At 39.2% G+C, this 20549-nt stretch overlaps 3 protein-coding genes and 1 long non-coding RNA gene across 4 annotated transcripts; 2 read left to right on the plus strand and 2 right to left on the minus strand.

Annotated features, from left to right (window-relative positions):
- The first annotated feature begins 4800 nt into the window (after positions 1-4800).
- On the plus strand, positions 4801-12197 carry LOC145710475 (protocadherin alpha-3-like). The gene is made up of 7 exons (XM_081788237.1): positions 4801-4988; positions 8192-8666; positions 9423-9655; positions 9707-9900; positions 10141-10289; positions 10464-11198; positions 11383-12197. Exons 1-7 carry the CDS (start codon positions 4965-4967, stop codon positions 12144-12146), a joined length of 2574 nt encoding a protein of 857 aa, XP_081644363.1. The 5' UTR covers positions 4801-4964; the 3' UTR covers positions 12147-12197.
- Positions 12198-12956: 759 nt separating this feature from the next.
- On the plus strand, positions 12957-14287 carry LOC145706971 (uncharacterized). Its single transcript, XM_081784441.1, has 4 exons — positions 12957-13260; positions 13306-13639; positions 13717-13856; positions 13895-14287. The coding sequence occupies exons 1-4, from the start codon at positions 13215-13217 to the stop codon at positions 14146-14148; spliced, it is 774 nt and encodes a 257-aa protein (XP_081640567.1). The 5' UTR covers positions 12957-13214; the 3' UTR covers positions 14149-14287.
- On the minus strand, positions 14197-14801 carry LOC145706981 (uncharacterized). Its single transcript, XR_014134722.1, has 3 exons — positions 14688-14801; positions 14508-14597; positions 14197-14452 (listed from the first exon to the last, which is right to left on the minus strand). It is a non-coding gene; the product is annotated as an uncharacterized LOC145706981 (long non-coding RNA).
- A 1567-nt stretch (positions 14802-16368) lies between these two features.
- Positions 16369-19072, minus strand: LOC145709163 (macrophage mannose receptor 1-like). The gene is made up of 6 exons (XM_081786847.1): positions 18729-19072; positions 18433-18656; positions 17981-18394; positions 17620-17935; positions 17379-17581; positions 16369-17335 (listed from the first exon to the last, which is right to left on the minus strand). Exons 1-6 carry the CDS (start codon positions 18978-18980, stop codon positions 16639-16641), a joined length of 2106 nt encoding a protein of 701 aa, XP_081642973.1. The 5' UTR covers positions 18981-19072; the 3' UTR covers positions 16369-16638.
- Between the last annotated feature and the right edge of the window lie 1477 nt (positions 19073-20549).

Consider the following 20549-nt stretch of genomic DNA (forward strand, 5'->3'; position numbering starts at 1 on the left):
AAAATAAAAAATAAAAGCCAATTCGACCCAACTGAGTCTCTGTTCAAAAAGCTGAGTAAAAACAGCCGTCTGCGGGAAAAGTTGAGACGGAATATTTGATTGAAAGGTCGGAACAGCGAAAAATAATTCAAGAAAACATTGCGCTAACATGGCGCAAAATTCAAGAGCCAAGAAAAATGCAAAACCACGAGGTTCTTTTATTCTGTATGAATCGCTTTTCAAGAGCCTTACTTGACTAGAGATGATGTTTTTTAAGATTTTTTGACAATAAACATCGATGTTTTTTGAATTCTTGAATTCGAAGACAAAAAATTTGAGTTTCAATTTTTTTCTTAAAATTTTTGATATTTTATTTCAAAATTAAGAATTTTTTTCCTCAAAAACTTTGACTTTTTTTTTCAAATTTTTTGAATTTTTCTCCTCAAAAGTTAAATTTTATGTCTAGGAGATATTTTCGATGCAATTATTATATGGTATTATTTTTTAAAAATTATGATTTTATCCTCTGATCTCGCAAAAACGATCATTATTACCATGTCAAGCTGGCTGCGCTTAAAAAAAATTAATTTATATTTTTAGAACGGACTCAGCCGCAAAGATCAGTTCTATTTAGCAAACACCGAAAATGGCGATATTTAGAGGGTGGAGGGGCGAAATCAATCTGGGACCCAGCACTCGCGAAAATTACCTTGTCACATATCTACTCAAAATACCAAATTAACTTACGCATCAATACGTAGCCCGGCTTTGAATCGAATTCAAACTGAAGCTGGACAAATACAAATAGCTTCAAGTTCACATGTCAAGTGGCCAAACTTGTATTTTTTCGAGTAATCCAAATTTGACTATTTTGTATTTTGTTGTATTTTGAATTGGCTCGAATTGAGAGACAAAAAAATGTCCATGTTATTTGCGTAGCGTTTCTGTTTTTTCTTGATCTTGGTTGTTTAGCAAACAGTGTTCTATTCAATTTCAAAAGTTGCAAAAAAAAGACATAAAAATTCATGTAAAAGGTATTTTCTTAGGAAGTTCAAAGCAGCGGATTTTCGGACTAAACCAATAAATGGGATTTAATTTTTAGATAACCAATAAGATTGCTGTATTTGACCAAACGGCCAATCAAAACCTTGATCCATGAATTTACTTCCAAAAATGGTTTAAACCGGGTTTTCTGCCTGAAAATGAGGTTTTACCAATTTATGGAAATGATTTTTTTGATCAGGGTTTTGATTGGCCGTTCGGCCAAATACAGCAATCTTATTGGTTAACCAAATATTAACTTCAATAAATTGGTTTAGTCGGAAAATGATGAACAGGAGGGGTCCCCTTATTTAATTCCTGCGTCTCCTTAATTCTGTATGTTTCCACATAGTGGTCCAGCAAAGCCGAAAAAGCCGTTCTTTAGAAAGAAAAAGCAGTGTAATCAAGCCATGTAGCGCTTAAAAATTAACAGCGCGCGGGTCAAAAAATAAGTTCACCGGACACGAAAATGGGTGAAATTAGGATTCCGCTAAATTGGCACTTTGCTTTTTCCAAACTATCTTTCGGTCAATTATGTAATCAATCTTTTGTGGGCTCTTTTTATGGAGCTAATTGAATAAATGAAAGATTGCCAATCTTAGATTGGTCAATTAGGAACCGAGTTGTCGATAACACTTTTGGTCGCGAAAATGGCTTAAAAATTCATAAAAAAAGAACGCTGCGAAAAAAACGAGTCAGATCGATTAGCAATTCGAATTGAGTCCGGAACCCCGCCTTGGGGTCAGTTTAAGGTGACGCTGTCGATTCAAATGAAATATTTTAGGGAATTATGCAGCACACAATTATTGGATCAGCGCTCGACGCCTTTGGAACTTTGCTGGATTAACCTCGCGCGCGAAATTATTAAGTCATAATTTCATCGTTCGATCGAAAAAGGGAAAGACCATAATTGGAAGGGAGAGCCTTAATTGCAACATTAATAATTCAATGAACTTGTTTTTCATGGACAAAATTATCCGTTTCTTTCCTTCATTTCACGTCGAGAATAAGGGGGGGCTCTAAGAAAATAATTTTGAAAAAAAAATTGGAAAAGTCATCCGATTGACACCCTTATTTTGGGGTGGCGTCAGGGACCGACAAAAAATTTCGACAAATTTCGGGTGCAAATTTTAACCAATCAAAAGCCCGGACTCGGAGAATCGGCCAATCGACAGCCAAGGAGCCGCCCACGCAAAATTTGTCGAATTTTTTTGTCGGGCCTTGACGCCAACCCTAAATAAGGGTGTCAATCGAATAGTTCTCAAAAAAAAATTATTTTTATGGCTCATCCCTTAAAAATTGTTGAGCGGATAAAACAAAATTAAGGGTCCAATTAAACAGTGCAATTAATCCCTTCCTATCCCTGTTTTTGAATGAAGGGGTACTCGAGGGGTGAGGGGTTATAATTTAGCTGAACACTCGTTTTCGTGGTTAAGAATTTCCCATCAAGTGGGTTGACGAGTACTTTTGCCGGATAAGACAAGTGCTGGGTGTAGTTCTCCCCCCATCATGTTTCTAAGTTGTTGACTTCCGTGGCTACAATTCGCGACAAGAATGGGAGAAGAGTACACTTTAGGCACACAAATAAAGAAAATAATGAAAAAAGAAGGGGTGCTTTGAAACTTCCGATTTTCGATTAAGGGTCTATCCTCCGAAATTGACAGTACCTTAAATGATAATACAGTTGATCTGGACAACCTGAGTAGAAAACCTGAGTCAGGATCTTGCAATTTCAAGGACCCTGAGTCAGGTTTTCTTGACACTTTGTTGCAGTCAATTTCGGAGGTGAGAGCCTTAATTTTCATTAAATTCCCCACGATGTGTCAATAAAACCTTAACCCTAGTTTTGAACCAGTAAAAGTGTCAAATAAACATGCCAAATTTCCCCCAGCCGGACAATTCCGAGCTCATCAAAATTTCATCCATCAAAATTTCCCGACTCGTGCCAGCTTGGACTTTGTGAATTTAGCACTTAGGTCCTACGACGGCGATTTTTATCGGTTGGCTAATGGGGTCATATTCTCCGGCGAAAAAGGGAACAAAAGGTCGAAACGGGTAAATGGGCATTTTTTGGCACGTGGCGGGCTATTAGCTGCGCGAAATGAGCTTGATAACCTTATCGCAGTCTGAAGAAATGAGGCTGAGCTTTTTCGAACCGAATTTGGGGATAATTTATAATAGGAAATGGAATGGCAAAGTCATAAACAAGAAAAAAGGGTATCACTTCAGAGAAAATCATGATTTTTTGAGCAGAATTTTCTTGCTTTTTCGTAGAGAGACCCTTATTTTCTTCAACAATCCTAAGCAAACTCCTCGATAGTCGAAGAAAATAAGGGTATCACTACGAAAATTATAAAAAAATCTCGTTGAAAAATCAAGATTTTTCTGAAGAGATACCCTTATTTGTTGCTTTTGACTTTGCCATTCGATTTCCTATCATGAGTCTTCCCCTAATTCGGCTCCAAAAAAACGTATTGTGGCCGAATTAACCCAACAATGTTGCTTAGATTGCCTTTCAGACGAATTAAAAATGTATTTTCCATCTATCTTCAAGTTTAAGTGCCAAATAGCTCTACTCATCATCAATTAATTTTTATCAAAAACAACTCATTTTCAAGAGCAAAACTTGAATTCATCAATTTTAATGTCCTTTTTTTCAAAATATTTATTTCCTCCTCTTTTTTCTGAAAAAATGAATGAAAATATTTTTTTGATTATTTTTCTTTTTGCTCCAAAAAATGTCGAACATGATGTTCGACGAGTTTTTTTTAACCGAAAAGACTCTGAATTGCTTAATTTGGAGCATTTGTGAATAATGAAAAAAGAGATGTCGGAAAACAAAGCGAACAATGACTGAAAAGACCGATCCCTTTTTTGTCGGACACTTTTTGTCCGGTTTCTGATGATTTTTTTATCAAAAGTCGAGCAGACGATTTTCAGACGAGGAAAAACTGTATTCAGGGCGATTTTTCTTTCGGCAATTTGAACAAAAAAATCACCTTCTTCCGAAAAAAGCTTTTAGGTCTCGGCGCCCCACTTTCCAACTTGGTCGGCCTCCATCACCAAGGTGCGAGTAGATTGCGATCAAAGGGGGAATATGGAGAGTGGGCCCTTCGTGGGTTGTAACAGATCTTCCCTTGAAAGTGATTTAGGGCGCAAACTGTTTGCTTTACGACACTTCAAAGGGGCATCTTTCAAGAGTCATGGAAGGGGAACATTTTTTTTCATGGGAGAAGAACTGTAAAAATGTTACTGTGCTTTACTTTTTCTAGAAATTTGAACAATTTTAATAATTTTGGACGAATAAAGATTTCATTGGACGATAAATAAAGGGTTCCTCTTTCTTACTGGAAGAAAAATAAGGGTATCACTCTGTTAATTTTTTAGAAAAGCAATTTGAAAAATTTTAATTAACGTCGCTACACCCTTAATTTTATTAAGACCTTTGAAAAAATCGTCGAGAAAATCAGCGAACAATATTTCGAGTCAAAATGATTGGCAATTTTTTTGAGTTCCAGTTGTGTATATCGCAGTAAAAGAGAATTTTGAGTCGAAAAGTAAACTCGCCCTATTTCGATCGCTATCCCCTTATCCTTCCCCGAATCAGCCCTAGTTCTAGAAGCATCACCCCTCAGATCTCCCGTGGCTCACTTTCCCCGCATCAGATCGTCCCTCCGCCAATTTTCGAAGCCCCCGATCGGCTCCTGAGCGCCAACCCTTTCGAAAATTTTTTTGCTGTAGCGCCACCGCGATAGCGCAATACGCGCACGTGCGGCGCGCACTTTCTCCGCTCAACTGAAACTGAATTGAAAAAAGAAAGAATCGAAAAAAGTAAAAAGAACGATCAGCGATTTTTTTAATTAATGCTGGAAATAAACAATAAGAGCTTGGAGAATTAATAACAGAGATTTCAAGAAGAACCCCTTGGTAAAACAGAAAAACTAATGCGAAAACTCCGGAATATCATGGTGAGTCCCTTAAATTTATTTCTTGATAAAAGTGATTTTATGGTTCAGATACCCTTAAATTCCATTTTTTGCCTTTTCAAATCTTGTTTTATTTGCACAGAAATTTTTAATTTTATCATTTTGATACCCTTAATCGAATCAAGGCAGATTTTAAGGGGGTGTCTTTGAAAAAATAGTCTTTAAAGAAATTTTATGCTAAGGGTATCAGGATTTTTACAGTTTTTGATGACTTGTTTTATTTTCAAATTTTTGATTATTAATGAATAAGGTCCAAAAAGAAAAGAGGACGAGATGAAAATTGTGTGTATCTCAAAAATGGTCCTCGTCTCTTCTAATTAACTAAAAGCTAATTGGTCACCTTGGAAAGGATGTTTGTTACAGTAGCACTAAAGGCAGGCAGCCTTGATTAATCTGTCACAGAAGTCGATATTGATTTCGACGTAAATCAGCGCTCTTTGGATAAGAGGATATTTATGATACTCTACTCTTCGTTTTTTAATTTACTAAAAAGCTAATTAGCCAAAAAGAAATGGGTAAAAAGAGGGATCGTAAAGGAGATTTTCGGTAATTTTTGACGCACCGAAGTCGATTTTAAATCACTGTAACTAAAGCGTATAGAGGGGAAATGGCTCTGTATCGAAATATCCGGTATCTAACTAAGGGTATCGAGTTTACTTTGGCTAGATTTCCCCTAACCCGTTAGAGCAAATATTAACCCGTTTGCGCGGATGTCACGACGGAAGTAACTTTAAATATTTTCGTAAGATCACTTCTTTTGGAAAATTTTTATCCGATGTTGACACCCTTAATAACAAACAAAGGCATGATTTTGATTTATGAAAGTTTGAACGGCCGTTTTTGTCGTTCCCGAAACAAATAGATTAGGCGTTTTTACGAGGATAAGGAGAAAATTTATGAATTTGTAACAAAGGGAAGGATTTTTTTGCTTGAGAAACGGGGCTGATCGCTTCAAAGGTCGGATTTGGATGTTTGAGGGTAAATTTTCCTAGGCTCGCTCGAGATTAAATATGATTTTAAAAGACTTTGAGTTTGAGAAAAGTCCCTATCGTTAAATTCTCGAATATATAATCAACAAAGTCCTGAGCCAAAAATAAAGGGGTCTGTTCCCTTAGTAATTTCGACTGGGGTCCCCTTAATTAATAAGTTTTTCAGCTAAGATTAAGGGTATCCCTATCTTTTCAGAAATTTTGAATTAAGAATTCAACAAGAATATGAAAAAAATTAATATCAAGGTCTGTTCCCTTAGTGATTTCGAACGCAGGCCCCTTAATTTAAGCAAAAAATCAAAGCCCGGGAGTTGTTCTAGTGTTTTCCGAATTTTTGCCAAATTCCTAACCTATTGTTACGAATACATTAACACGAGGCAGAATTGAGTGGGGGTTGTAATTCGGTTGATGTTTTCTAGAGACAAGTACGAGCGAGGAATTTTAAACAAATTCGAACAAAGCGCAAAACGAGGCATTTTTTTACTCGTCTAAAATCTTGAATTTCAAGCACTTGAATTTTCAAGCGAGAATTTTAGGAACCGTTTAATTTCGACTCGAAAAATACAGTAAAAAACTTGTTTGTGGAAGAAATTTCAATTGACGTTTCGGCTCAAAAAGTCAGTCGAATTTCGATACAGGCTAATCCAAAAGATACAACTTCTGGACTCTGATTTTCGAGTCAGTTTTTGACTGTATCAAAAATTTTGATTGACTTTTTGATCCAAAAAAATCCAGAAAACAAACAGTTTTGAAGAAACATCTCTGTATGTTTCTCATTTTGTGACCGTATTTTTCAAATTAAAAATGCCCACTTTTGACTCGAATGATTAATTTTTCAAAATTTGTGATCATAAGCCGAGTACTTTTTTCTTTTCATCTCGAATTCCCGCGATTTAGGGATCAGGATTGATTATATTTAACTTGGCCGAGTTGGTTGGTAACCTCATTTACCAACTGCTGGAACAATATATCCTCCGCCGCCTTTGATCCCTCTTAATTTGATCGGCTCAATTCTGAACTTGAGCCAAGTCTAACTTTATAACTTGACTCGCTGGTAGTACCCGAATCAATGCCCGCGTGGCCTTTTTAAAGTTGCCGCCAGGAACAATACAAAAATGTATGTAAAAGTGTCCAAAGTTTTCAAGTTCATGGGAAATCGAAAAAAAAGAGGATGAGCCTGGTGCCGCCTCCGTGGGTGGGAAGTTTATAGGTCACGATAAAAGGAACGAAAAGTGAAGTTAAAAGGTCATTTCCGTTTATAGACCGAGATTTTCAAAGAGATGAGATTTATATTTTTCACTTTTGTCTACCAGACAAAACTTCTGTCTGGTAGACAAACAATCGAAAAGGCGAGTAAATCAGGTATTTTTATAACGAATATCTTTCCAGCTAGAAATCAGCTGATTAATCAAATTAAAAATTTACATTGATCAGAAAAGTTGATTCAGGGGCTTTATAAAATCATGATGATCGAGAAAGGACAAAGGACGAGCATCTCTCAGATTTTCGCCTGAATTTTTAACAAGAAGACAATATTTTTCCTCGCTGTCGATTTCGAGAGGTCCTAATTCGAAGGCGAGAGTTGATACAAAGACAAGTAGAGCCGCATATTGGCGTTTTTAAAATAAAATAGAGGGATCGGATGAAAAATCTCCCTTTAGCACCTTAATACCACTGACAGAAAGCCCAATCTGTCGACAAAGTGCGATCAATCGGGGCCCGCAAATAACCATCATTGAGTGACAACTCGTCGATTTTTTGCGGATTCTTGGATTGATTCGGACTTTCTCTCTTCTCTGTTTTCCAAGGAGCGCTGATTTTCAAAATAATCAAAGATCATTCAACGATCATTTTTCCAGCTGACCAAGAATTTCCAAATAAACTTCACTCTCTCCCTTTTTTACTCAGAACTCTTGACCCCAGACTCGCGTGATCACTGACCCAAGACCATCAACAATCAGAAAAAAGCATCAACAAAAATAGTCGCTTCTCTTTTCGCACCAACTCATATTATGGCCAGGTGCAGGGCGACCCAACCACGTGGATATATCTGATACAGATTGGGCAAATTATATAGACCCGGGGATGAGCATGATGTGAGAAAAACACGAAATGGCAACATGTGATTTTCGAGTTGATGATTTTCGATGTTGTAAATGAAAATTTCTAAAAAGAAAATTGACATTTATCCTTCAGATACCCTTATTTCTCCTTCAACTGGCCTCTGCCCGGTATTATGGCCAAGATGATTTCTCCGAAACTTTCAGTCTTCTGAAAATCTCCGAAAACACCTCCCCCGGATCAGAAATCTTCAACCTCGCCACTGTCCTCCCAGAAGCTCCCCAAGTCGCTTCAGCTCGGATTTTTTCCGAATTCGCGGAAAACTTCAAAATTCAAAACGGCGCACTTTTTCTGTCGAAACGATTGGATCGGGAAAAAATCTGCAACTCGGCCGACTTCCGCTGCGAATTCATCGTCAAACTCCTCGTTGAACCGTTTGAATCGAAGAAGAGCGAAAAACTGGTGATTCTGCAGATTTCCTTGGCGGACGAAAATGATTCGTTGCCTGAATTCGAGTTTGATTTTGGCTCGAAAACCATGGATTTGTGCAGCGAATCCGTTCGAAATGGTATCTATGCCGCGCCTTTTGTTGCTGATGATGCTGATAGAGGTAAATAGAAATTTCTGTCTCGTAGACAGCAAAATTGTCTACCAGACGAAATCATGTCTGCGAGCGAATATTTCAAAAAAGAGGGTCATTAAATCAATTGTGTATTGAAAACGTATCTCAATCATGAAAAAAGATGTCTATCAGACAGTCCATTCCCCCTCTTGACCCAAAAAATTATGCCTCTAATTAGTAAATTAGCCAATTTCACCCTCTCCCCGCCATTTCCACAAAATCCAATCCCATAATTACTACACAAAAAATATTTACTTTCTTCACGGCGCCCCACATGTTTTTGGGGATTTCATGGTGCAACGCCAGAAAAAAAGTCAGCTGGGCCAGGGCTTATGCACCACCGCCAACGCCGCCCGTTACGTAATTAGATCCAGCGAGAAAAGTCACCTGACATATTTTTTATCAAATCAACAGCCTTACTTATAAAGTTATAAAATTATAAGCGCCTTGTTGTTTCTAGCGGCTGCCAAAGCTTTAATTTTCGACTCGAAAATTCTTAGTTGAAACGGGCGCAATTTCGAAGGTTATCAGAGATACTCCCTTTATAAAAAAATGAGTCAAATTTGCATAAATATTAAAAAGAATAAGTCATCTTCGCGCGCCCTATCTTTCCTCTTCTGCGTCTCCCGAGCGCAGGTGTCTCCTTAAATTAGCATTTTCCATCTGAAACCCCCTTGAGTTTTCAGTAAACACACTTTATTTCTTCACCATTTTCGTTCACGCTTCAATGGTTCTCTTTTTTAGTTTCGATCCTTCGCTACGGGCTGAAAAACACCGCTTCCTTCACTCTCGAGGAAAAAGAAGAAGTTGACTCGTTCGGGAATTCACGTGATCAGCTGACATTGAAGCTCGTTGGCGAATCCAAAGCGCCGGAAGAGATGGTGGTTCAAGTTTCTGACGGACTTCATCAAGTGGAAAAGACGGCGATCGTCAATGTCGTTGATAATTGCAAAGAAAATGCGAAATTTTCGCAACAGGTAAATTTTGAGCCGAAAAAAAATTTTCCATATTTTTTTCTTTTTTTTCAGATTTACGAAGCAACTCTTCCCGAAAACGTCAAAAACTTCGCCACTGGCATCATCCTCTCGCTCGACACGATGATAGCGACCGAAGCCATCGAGTTCCGACTCGGCTCGGAAGTGGCACGTGAGCACTTGGCGATAAATCACGAGACAGGCGAAATTCATCTTATCAAGTCTCTTGATTACGAAATCACTCAGAGGTAATTTGACGCGCGTTGAATCACGTGAAAAAACGTGCAAATTTGATTTTTGAAAAAAGGGTCGACATCAAAATCACACGTAATGACTCCTGAGAAAATTTTCTCGACTCAAAAATCATTTTCAAAAATAGCGCAAACAGCTCCTATTTAAATTTCGCGCAAATTTTCTATTGGATAATTCGATTATCGCTTTGTTTGACCAAAATCTTCATGATTCCCTCTTCTCATCCCTTTTTCTAGAATCCGCTCCGTGGTTGAACTTGTCGACCTCTACACCAACGCCATCATCGACTTCACCATCATCGACATCTCCGTCAAAGACGTCAACGACAACGTCCCAGTCATCACCGCCACGGTTATTCCCCCCGCCTCTGTCAACAATGATAAAGGTAATTTCACTTCCAATACTCACTTTCTATTGGGCAACTAACAAGAATTAGGCCATGTTATTTTTGCGGCGCTAACATGTTTAATTTTCGAATTATTACTTGTAATCCAACTTCTGAATTTTCGAATTTCGCGAAAAAAAAAATTGAACTTTACCTCAAATCTCATCTTTTCAGTTATTCTCCGCGAAGACTTCCCAACCTCCGTTGCTCTGGCTTATTTCTCCGCTTCTGATGCCGACCTCGCTTCCGCCGGAGAAGTCACACTCGATCTCCTCATGGGCAAAGACTACTTCGAGCTTCGGGAAGGATTCCTCGTCCTGAGAACCCCACTCGATCGCGAGTCGCAAAACCTCATCGACGTCAGCGTCTCTGCTTGCGACAACGGCCGTCCAAAGAAATGCGCGCAGAGTGTTTTGACCTTCGTCGTCAGCGATGTCAACGACAACAGTCCTTTCTTCACCATGTGTCCGGAAGAAGTGCTCGTTTCCGAGTCCCAGCCGCCCAACAAGCTCCTCACCGTCGTCCGCGCTTTCGACAATGACAATCTCCCCGGCCTCTCCTCCCCCAACGGCGTCGTCAGCTACAGCACTTCCAGCTCCGTCGTCGCCGTCAGCTCCACTGGCCAAGTGTTTTTGAACCAAAAACTCGACCGCGAAAGAATCTCCAGCTACACAATTTCCATCGAAGCTTTCGATCAAGGCGTGCCAGTCCAAAACTCAGCTCGATGCACTTTCAACTTGATCGTCGGAGATGAAAACGACAATGCGCCGCTTTTCGATGAAGCGACGGAATTTGTGAAAGTGATTCCAAATACGCTCGGAAAGAATGAAATCGTCTATGATTTCAATGTGGTCGACAAGGATGATGGAAAGAATGCGATGTTTTTCTTGGAGTTGGAAGATGATTTCGGTAAGAAAAATTTTCAAATAAATGAAAAAATTATTTAGAAAAATTAATAAAAATACTAAAAAAAAATTTCGAAAAATTATTTAACGATATTATCATAAAATATATTATTTAGAAAATATTTATAAATTATAATTAGAAAAATAAATTTCTATAAAAAGAATTATTTTTCTAACCCTCGGTTTAGATCTGTTCTACATCAACTCCGCCAACGAACTCCGCCTCTCCCGCAATTTCACCTCGACCGATCCTTCCCGAGTCAATCTGATCGTCCGCGCCCGAGACAGCGGCGACCTCACTTCGGAAATCTCCTTTGCCGTCGAAATTCTCCCGCCAGAAGCGCTGATGCGATCGAGCACTCAAGAACTCGCCATTGCTTCTATTTGCGGATTGATGGCTGTGATTTTTGTTCTCTGTCTCGTGATTTTCTGCCTGAAGCAGCGACGACAGCAAACGTACAAGTTCCGCAACGCCGAAGACAAGGAAGAGAGCAACATCCACGCGAGCAAGCAGACCCTTTCCAACTGGACGGTCGAGATCAAAAACGACGCTGCTTTGGTAAAAACGAATTTGATCGTCGACCCGAGCGAGGATGGAAGTGGCCTGTACAAAACACGATCTCAGGATCACGGAAGCGATTTCATCCCCGACTCCGGCCGCGGCGAATCGGAAAAAGACTCCGTCTCCTCGACAATGGGCCCGAACTGCTCGAAAGATTGCTCCGTGATTGGCCACTCTGATGCTTGCTGGATGCCAAGCTCTAGAAACGAAGAAATCATGTCCTCTTCTTCCATCGTTGGTTATTCGAGAGAGCATTTGTCCAAGCTTTCGCAGCAATATTTGACGAATCAAAATCGACTCGCGAATTTGTCGCCGATTTGCGATCAAGAGAGTCAGCGATCTTCTGGTTATTTGAGCTCACTTGATGCGAGAAATGTTCATTACTGTTAATTGCACTGTATATTTATTTATTCGCTTGTAAATAAAAAATGATAATTCTCATTGTCATATTGATGTTCACCTAATTTCGGGACTAAATATGAAGACTATGCTTTCATCTAAGATTCAACCCTACCTCAAAGGAAAAATGTGCGACCCGCTCGGCTATTGGAACGTTTATGGTTTTTTGGTTAATTTTTTTGCGCTTGATCTTGAGAGAAAAAATTTATTTTTCAAGCTCTTCTTTTTCAGAGCTTGGACACCTGTGTAGAAAATTTGAATCAGCTTGACTCAGTTAGAATTTGAAAGAAATTTTCGAAATATAAAATGAAAGCGAATTGTCTGGGAACGCCTCGTAAATTTTATTGTTTGAGATAAGCTTCAAAATGGCGCGTGCTATTTTAAATGAAGCTTTCCCTTTTGATTGCCAAGCCGTGGAGTGTAGCCAATCACGTGACCCTCTCTTGTGAGCGCATCGCGTGATCAAATACGGCGAAAGGGAAAGTTTCATGACTAGGTCTCAAAACGAGAAATTTCAGGAGAGTTTTCATACCAGTTCGAACCACTAAAGGCGATTTTGCGAGTTAGGGTGGTCAAAAATTTTTGATGAAGATATTTAAACTATACGTTGTTTACTCACGGATTTTTGACGGTCAAAATCATTAAGTTTGCGTACAAATGCTTTTAATTCTTTGAAATCAGACTTCAAATAAGTAATAATTCATATTATAACAATTACAATGACCGTTTTTTATGATGGTCACATGATTACTTGAATTCGTTATTTAACGAGCTGTTTCTTCGCTTCAGTCACATCAGAGGCAAGAGATACTTGAAAATAGCATATAGAAAAAAATCAGACAAAAATATTTTTTAAAAAAAATGAAAATTATCGACTCAAGAATAATTTCTGAATGAGTTTCAATGAATTTCATTAAGCTTAGTATTTGCTGAAATTAGTCGACCGGAAAAATGTCGTTAAAAATTCGCATTATTCAAATTCTTGCTTGAAAACTAGCAAAGTCGACGACTGTTTAAAAAAAAAGAAGGAAAAGATCCAGAGAGAAACCAACTTTTGAAATGGAGTCGGATGGAGAAACCTTCAAATTGATAATTAAAACCATGGGTAAGATCGTTTAAAATCGTTGTTGATTTCAATGTTGAATTTAAGGTGATAGTTCTATCCCAATAGAAATTAACGGGGACGCGAAAATTCTCGAGCTGAAAGAAAAAATACAAGCCGCACTTGAGAATATTCAAAACGAAGATGTTTTGGAGCGCGACAATCAAAGGATAATATTCAGAGGGAGACTACTGAACAACGATTTGAAAATAAAAGACATCCAGAATCTGGAGCGCGAAGGAGGAGTGATGCATGTAGTGAGGTTGAATATTCCGGCTCCGGGAAGAAATGACCCGACTGCGGCTCAGCGGGAAAATTTGGAGCAAATGGCGAGGAATGAACTCGTCATGGCGAAAATCAGATCGCTGGAGACTTTGTTAAAGTAAATAGTTGAAAAAATGGCTTGTAGGAAAAATGCCCTATTATTTCATTGACGGGAAGAGTAAAATTTCTCCATAGGAATGCAGATCAATGCGTCTCATATTCTCAAAGAAACACGAATTGGAACGAGAGGCGTGAACTCCAAGAGCCTGAAAATCTTGGAGAGGGAGTTATGTCTGTCAAAGATTTTGGCAACGTAGCTGAAGATTTCGGCGAAAGTATGTTCCACACTTTTTTACAAAAAAGCAACTTTCAGCAATGATAAAATGGAGTTACCAACTTTCCCGATTGTCAAATATGCTCGTTGACGTACCAGATGTCAACGAATTCAATCAATTTCAATTATCACAAGAAGAAATCCAAGAAAATCAAGACTTATTCAGAAATAACATGGACGCGACTAAATATTTCTCAAAAGTGTGCCAACAGTTCAGTGAATTTTTCATTCCACTGGATCATCCGCCAAGAAGAATATCAACTCTAGCAGCGAGGCAACTCGATCCGGGCTAAACAAATTCGAATTCAAAGAACAAAAATGCACGGTAGCATGCGTTTATGATGATGATGATGATGAATGGCTTTGTTATTATCACAAATTATAATTTTCATATTTTCAATAAAAAAATCATAACTATGTTTTAACTCGCCATGAGATTTTTATTGCAGAAGAAAGTAAGGAAAATTAAATAAAGAAAAATTTTTAAGCGAGAGGATTGGTAATGCCGCCAATAGTGGCTTCATTTCTCTTCGTGTAGAAAAAGTATCCTCCAGCAACAGCGGCATGAGGCGTTACTCGTCATCGCTAATTGCTATGCTATAATAACATATTTAAAAATCCCCAAGACAATCAAGAAATGATATGAACTTACGGTTCGGTATGTTGGGAGTTCAGTCGGTGAATTTCCTCGCGCAGCTTTTCGATTTCTTTTTCTTTTTCGGCGAGCTTCTTATCCCGAAGCCTGAAATTATTTCATGAGAAAAATAAATAAAGATAACTGAATTCATTTTCTACAAACGACTTTGAATTATACTGCATAATTTATACATACTTAATTTCGTCTTCGTATTTTTGCTCGAATTTTTCAACTAGCTTTCGAATTTTAAGCAAAAATTCATTGAATTCGGCATCTTCTTCTTTCATTTTTTCTAAGAAGCAATCTTTAATCACTACAATTCTTCACAAAAAAAGGAACATTCTCAATTTTAGGTGGCATAATTTCTCTCTAAAATGGGCACAGTAAAATTTAATTCGCGAGTATCTCTCTTTTTTTCGTTAAAAAATGATGCCGGTGGATTTCTCGGTTTCGACTTACGTATCAAGATTAAAAAATTTCCCCGCGGCACTGCCATTTTATAACAATCAATTTTTTCTTTATTGTCTTCTATATCTTCGAAAGTCGGATTCTCAACTCCTTCTTCAAATCTCAATCTTGCCTTTAACTCGTTGCAAAGACCCTGTAAAAGATAGCAGACACAAAGGCGAGAGTTCCATTGATTATCCACACCGTATTCCAGGACGACATTAGGTCTTCTCCCACACATTTTTGGATGAAAATTGGGGTCATAAAACCAAACGCGGAAAAGCATGTGTCTTGGATCCCATGAAGAATACCTGAAGATAGATTAGTGAAGACCCTAAAAACCAAAGTTCCATCAGATACGCGCATAGCTGGGAGACATATCAATCAAGGAGGGCAAAAACGATGTCGTGGAGAATCCATTGAATCCCATTATCACACACATAAGCGCAACGATCGCCCCGGAATCAGGGGAAATGACGAAAAAGAAAATGCCCGCAAGACCGAGAGCCTGAACCGCTGTTATTTTTTGAAGATTTGTGATGCTCAGAATGTTTTTCGATTGAGCGAAATCGAGTAGAGCTGATGAAACGAAAGTAACTACCAGGTAGCAAATAAAAGGAAGGGCGCTGAGAAAACCGTCGGCGAGGAGGTTGTAGTGGTGAACTTTCTAGAAGAAAATTTCTAGAGTGATTGACAAGGTCTCTACCTGAAGGTATTCTGGCAGTTTGTCCGTAATTGTAAAGAAAATGAATCATTTTAAATGATCGAATTTGCCACATTTGACATTCTGACAGACATTGTCTGTTTTGAGCACATCAGGATTTCATCGCAAGAAAAAATTCAAATCGACTCCAATCGGGAAGAGTTTTCCCGGAAGATGATACTTGGGAATTTCAACAAGAATTTAGGGTCAACAGTGAGCAAGCAGATATCGTAACAGCCGAAGAAGCGAAGCAGAAATGCACCTACTTGGTTTTCAAGTTTTACGAAGAGAGAATTCTGCCTGAACAAGAAACAGCTGAAGAGAGGATTCAGTCCGCAATGCAACCCAAAAATAAAATGTCTTTGAATAAATAAAGACATCACAAAAGAATAAACTTTGCCTATCAAGAAAGAAGTGTTGCGTCAGCAGGAAAGAATGTTGAGAACTGCACGAAGATTCTTTTGACCTGTTTTGAAAACATCCCGATCCCAGTCCAAGGATCAAAGAAGACGCTCAATTTTGGCCTTTTTTTAATTTTTCATATTGCGGAAACTGGACGAATTCAACGAACAAATGACGAGAAAAACTTTAGCCAAGTTTCTGGTCCTGCCACTACTTTTAGGTTTCCTTTCAATAATCGATATCATTAAAAATATCAAAATACAGAAGAAGCACTCATTTCCACTCTTAATCACCGCGCTCAAAATCAGAATAAAGATAATCATGTTTTCACTCGCCATGAGATTTTTATTGCAGAAGAAAATATGAAAAAGAAAATAAAGAAAAGCTTTTAAGCAAGAGGATTGGTAATGCCGCCAATAGTGGCTTCATTTCTCTTCGTGTAGAAAAAGTATCCTCCGGCAACAGCAGCAATGACGAAGACGGTGACGCCGACAGCAGCGCCTGCGGCCATGCCAACGTCGACCGGAGGCTTCGGTTGGAAGCAGTTGTTGCCCATGCCCGAGTCGATTGTTGGGTCGAAACAGCATCCGAATTCTAGCATGCACTCTGTCTCCGAAATGCCGACGAATCCACAAGACTTGATTTTACTCGAAATCGCGGCAGTGCAAAACTCGGTCGGAGCGACCTTTTGCAGAGGAACGGTTTCGTTTCTCGACACGGCGAGTCCTTCCAAGTGCCAATCTCGTCCATGGCCACGCAATCTTCCGGCTCTTGCCAATCATTCGGCTCCCCATTTTCCCAGTTAAAGTAGCTGGCGCCAGTTCCATCGTCCCACTGCCAGCCGAAAGCGCCTTTGTACTGCATTCCGATCCACATCGAGTTTTCGGCGTGGGCGATTTTCGTGAACTGGTCTTTTATGATTCTGTTGTAGCCGGAGGAGTGGATGCTGCCAAGATTGCCGCCTTGGATTTTGCATTGCATGGCGGCTTGTGAATACGGCTGCGCCTCGCTGTAGATTCTTGTGCAGTGGTGACCAAGGAGGCTCCAGCCATCGGGGCATTCCTGAGGCTTTCCGAGCTTTGCATCGATGTCTTCGTATGAATTGAGCGGGACCTCGTAGAACTCACTTTTGCAAATAAACGCTTTTTGCTCGGAACAGCCGGAGGTCTTGTACATTTTCGTCTCCGAGTCCAAAAACGCGCAGGGCTGATTTCCAGAGTCTCCAGCCCAATCTTGACGCGTCAGTGGAACTCCGTCGATCCATTCGAATCTGTCGCTTCCTTGTCGATCACTGAAAAGAGCGGTTTGAAAGGAAACAAGCTTCTTGAGCTTACTTTTTCTTGAGACCGATCCAGATTCCATCTGGCAGATCTGTTGGCTTTCGCTGCGGGAGTTGATCGTCCCGGAAGAAGGATTTGGCAAACTCGACTTCGTACTCGTCCCACATCGTCATCAAATAGGTTGCTTTGGCTGCGGACTCGCCATTTTCGGAGCAAAATTTGTTTGCATCGTCGAAGGGTTTTCGGTCAGTGAATAACTAAAAACCATAAAGAGGGAAAATTTTTAATAGAAAACCTTGTAGCAAGCAGAATGGTAAGGAATCCAACCCGGCCCGCATTTCACATCGGGCAGCGAAATCCAAGTCGGGTACTGCGACTGATAGCTAGAACTCTGTTCGTGCGAACAAACCCACGGGTGAGGATCGCCAAAATTGCCAGCGGTTGAGTAAGTGCCGCAGTAGACGTTGTTCCATTGGCCGACTCGGAAAGCATCGTGGAAATTCGCGTCGTTTCGCCAGGACATGACGACGCATTTGTCTTGGGTGGATTGGGCGTGATTGGGCTTTCCCGGAACCCAGTTGTCGTATTTTAGGCGGTCTTCGTTGATGAGACTAAAATAAGTATTCGTTTGCGGGATCAAAGAGGAGAGCGAATACCTGAAGTAATAATCATAATAAGCATGATTGTAAACTCCAATAAACGGATCCGCCCCGAAAAACCACGGCCCAAGAAGCGATGCAACCAACGAATTGTGCTCTTCTGTCGGAAGCATGGCCAAATCAGCTCCTTCCCAGTCCTCGTTGCATTTTGCTCGCGCATCATTCCACTTCAAAAATCCAGCCGGGTCGAAACCTGATCCGCCATCGACCCGAAAACCGTCGAATTTGTAGCAGTACCCGCCGAATGGATACCAGCCAGGTTTGCAACCTCCCTTGGCGGGGAGACCATTGTCTGGCTCAGGATCCCAAGGTTGTTTTCCATCGACTTCGAATTGGCAAAGATCGGAGTAGATACCCGTGCAAGTCATGTCCATCCACGTTCCGTTGTAAACAGCACCATTACTCGAATAGCTTGATTTTTATTTCGGGAATTTTCGACAGATACTTACTAAAATCGAGCACAATCGTAGGAGTTCGTATTCGGCTCCGTTCCGTACCAATTCGTGTAAGTGATTGGACTACCGTCGGACCAGTACCACTCACAGTTTTGACATGTTTTTCGAAGCCCGATTCGTGGATAGTAATAGACGTTTGCTCCGTCCATGAGCGCGATGATCATCTGGCGAATGACTTCGTTTTCTTCAGGCGATCTTATTGAGAGCATATTTCCACCCTTTAATTTCAGTCAACAATTTTTCAGAGATAAATGCCAAAAAAAGCTTCTCTTAGGAAACGTGAAATTTACCTCGACTTCAGTTCCGTTGATTGTAAATTTGAGTCCAGAGCAAAAAGCGTTCGATTCCGGCCATTCTCCCCTCGTTTTCATCAAATACGCGCATTTTTTCGACCGTCCATTTGTTCCATCGTTGACCAAAACGCCGCAATTGAGCTTTGTCTCGTAAGAAGTTCCAGCCGGGTTCGGGCAGTTCACATTATCGCATTGAATCTGAGCCCAGCCAAGACGGAGAAAAGCTGATGCTAACCAAAAGGATAGCATCGCGGTGAAATCTCTTTGAATGAACCGGCAGAATGGGAAAAAGTGTGAAGAAAAGTTTTGCAATTTTATTTTATTTTCGCACTGAGGAATGAAGAAAAATGCTCGTCGATTGCGATTTTATATGTGAAGTTTTATTTACCTCGCGAGAAGTTGAGAAATTCGCGAGATTCTGTACATTCTCTTTTTATTCATTTCATTGTTAAAATATCAGACACGAAAACTCTCCGAATTGACAGTAAACAGAACCGGGTAAGAATTTTCAGCTTCATGATGATAAATAAACAATCGGGAAAAAACCAAGAAAAGACTCCAGTTCTGCGATTCTTTGAAGTCAAACTAAGAAGAAATTGCTTATTCCATTCATCTTTGACTTCAAGAAAATCGAAACACATAAAATCGGCGCTTTCGAAAAATCATCAAATCGAAAAATTTTCATAAAGAAGTACTTCGGAAACAATCTTCTAGAACCATGTTTAATGATATTTGTTATTATTCCATACCAATTTCAAGTGTAAAATTTTGATGTTTTTTCGATAAGAAATATACAATCCCCGCTGGCTTTTTTGAAGACAAAAACGATTCTTCAAGAGTTTATCTGCTTATTTTGACTTCAGTTAAATAAAGATCAGTTGCAAATTGAAACTTTCAAATCGACGACCTGTATTGAAGTTCTAAGTCAAGGTCTGGAAGATCTCTTATGAAAAGCTGTTCTAGAAACGATTCCGTAAAAATTATTTTTCAATCAATAAGCAAATTCTTGCGAAGCCGCTTTACGGCATCATTTTTGGCTCTAGAATCGTAACTTGAAGTGATTTTCGTAAAACTAAGACGGTCAAATTTTTTCTAGATTTTCTCCACTCATTCAATATATGCATGGTGTTCTAGGTCTTAAAATGAGGAAGTGGGTGAAAAAAATTTATAAGCTCTATTTTTAGAGCTTAGACACCTTCGTCGAAAATCTTCAACAAGAACCAAAGTAAAGAATGAATAGGAGAATCAGTGAGAACCTAAAAATACGGTTACACGACGTTTTCAGCAACCGACGTTTTCAGCATACCGACGTTTTCAGCACTGCTGAATTCGTCGGTTTGCTGAAACGTCGGTTTGCTGAATTCGTTGTTTTTCACCTGGAAACGCGTGGGTGTTTACCGGGACGAAATTTTCAAACCAATTCGATCTAAAGGCGACGTTCTCGCAATTTACTTGGCTAATTAAAAGTTTAAAAGCATTTCTAAATGAGTCATTAAGAATGCATTATTTAGAAAAAGAATAAGAATTAGCTAAATAACTTCTTAATTCATAATTATCATAATAATCATTAGTCACTCTTAGTCACCAGTAAGTTAAGAGTATTAACGTATTATCCAGTTTAGTGAATCTATTTTTAAAACATTGAAAATAATGATTAATCAATATTGAAAAAGATAAAAATGGTAATATTATTAAATATAATCTTTTGTTACTCATTCATTAATATAGCATAGATTTTATGTTATTTTATGGTTACACGACGTTTTCAGCATACCGACGTTTTCAGCAACCGACGTTTTCAGCATAACGACGTTTTCA

This window comes from Oikopleura dioica, chromosome 1 (assembly GCF_907165135.1).
Source record: "Oikopleura dioica chromosome 1, OKI2018_I68_1.0, whole genome shotgun sequence".
Lineage (NCBI taxonomy): Eukaryota > Metazoa > Chordata > Appendicularia > Copelata > Oikopleuridae > Oikopleura > Oikopleura dioica.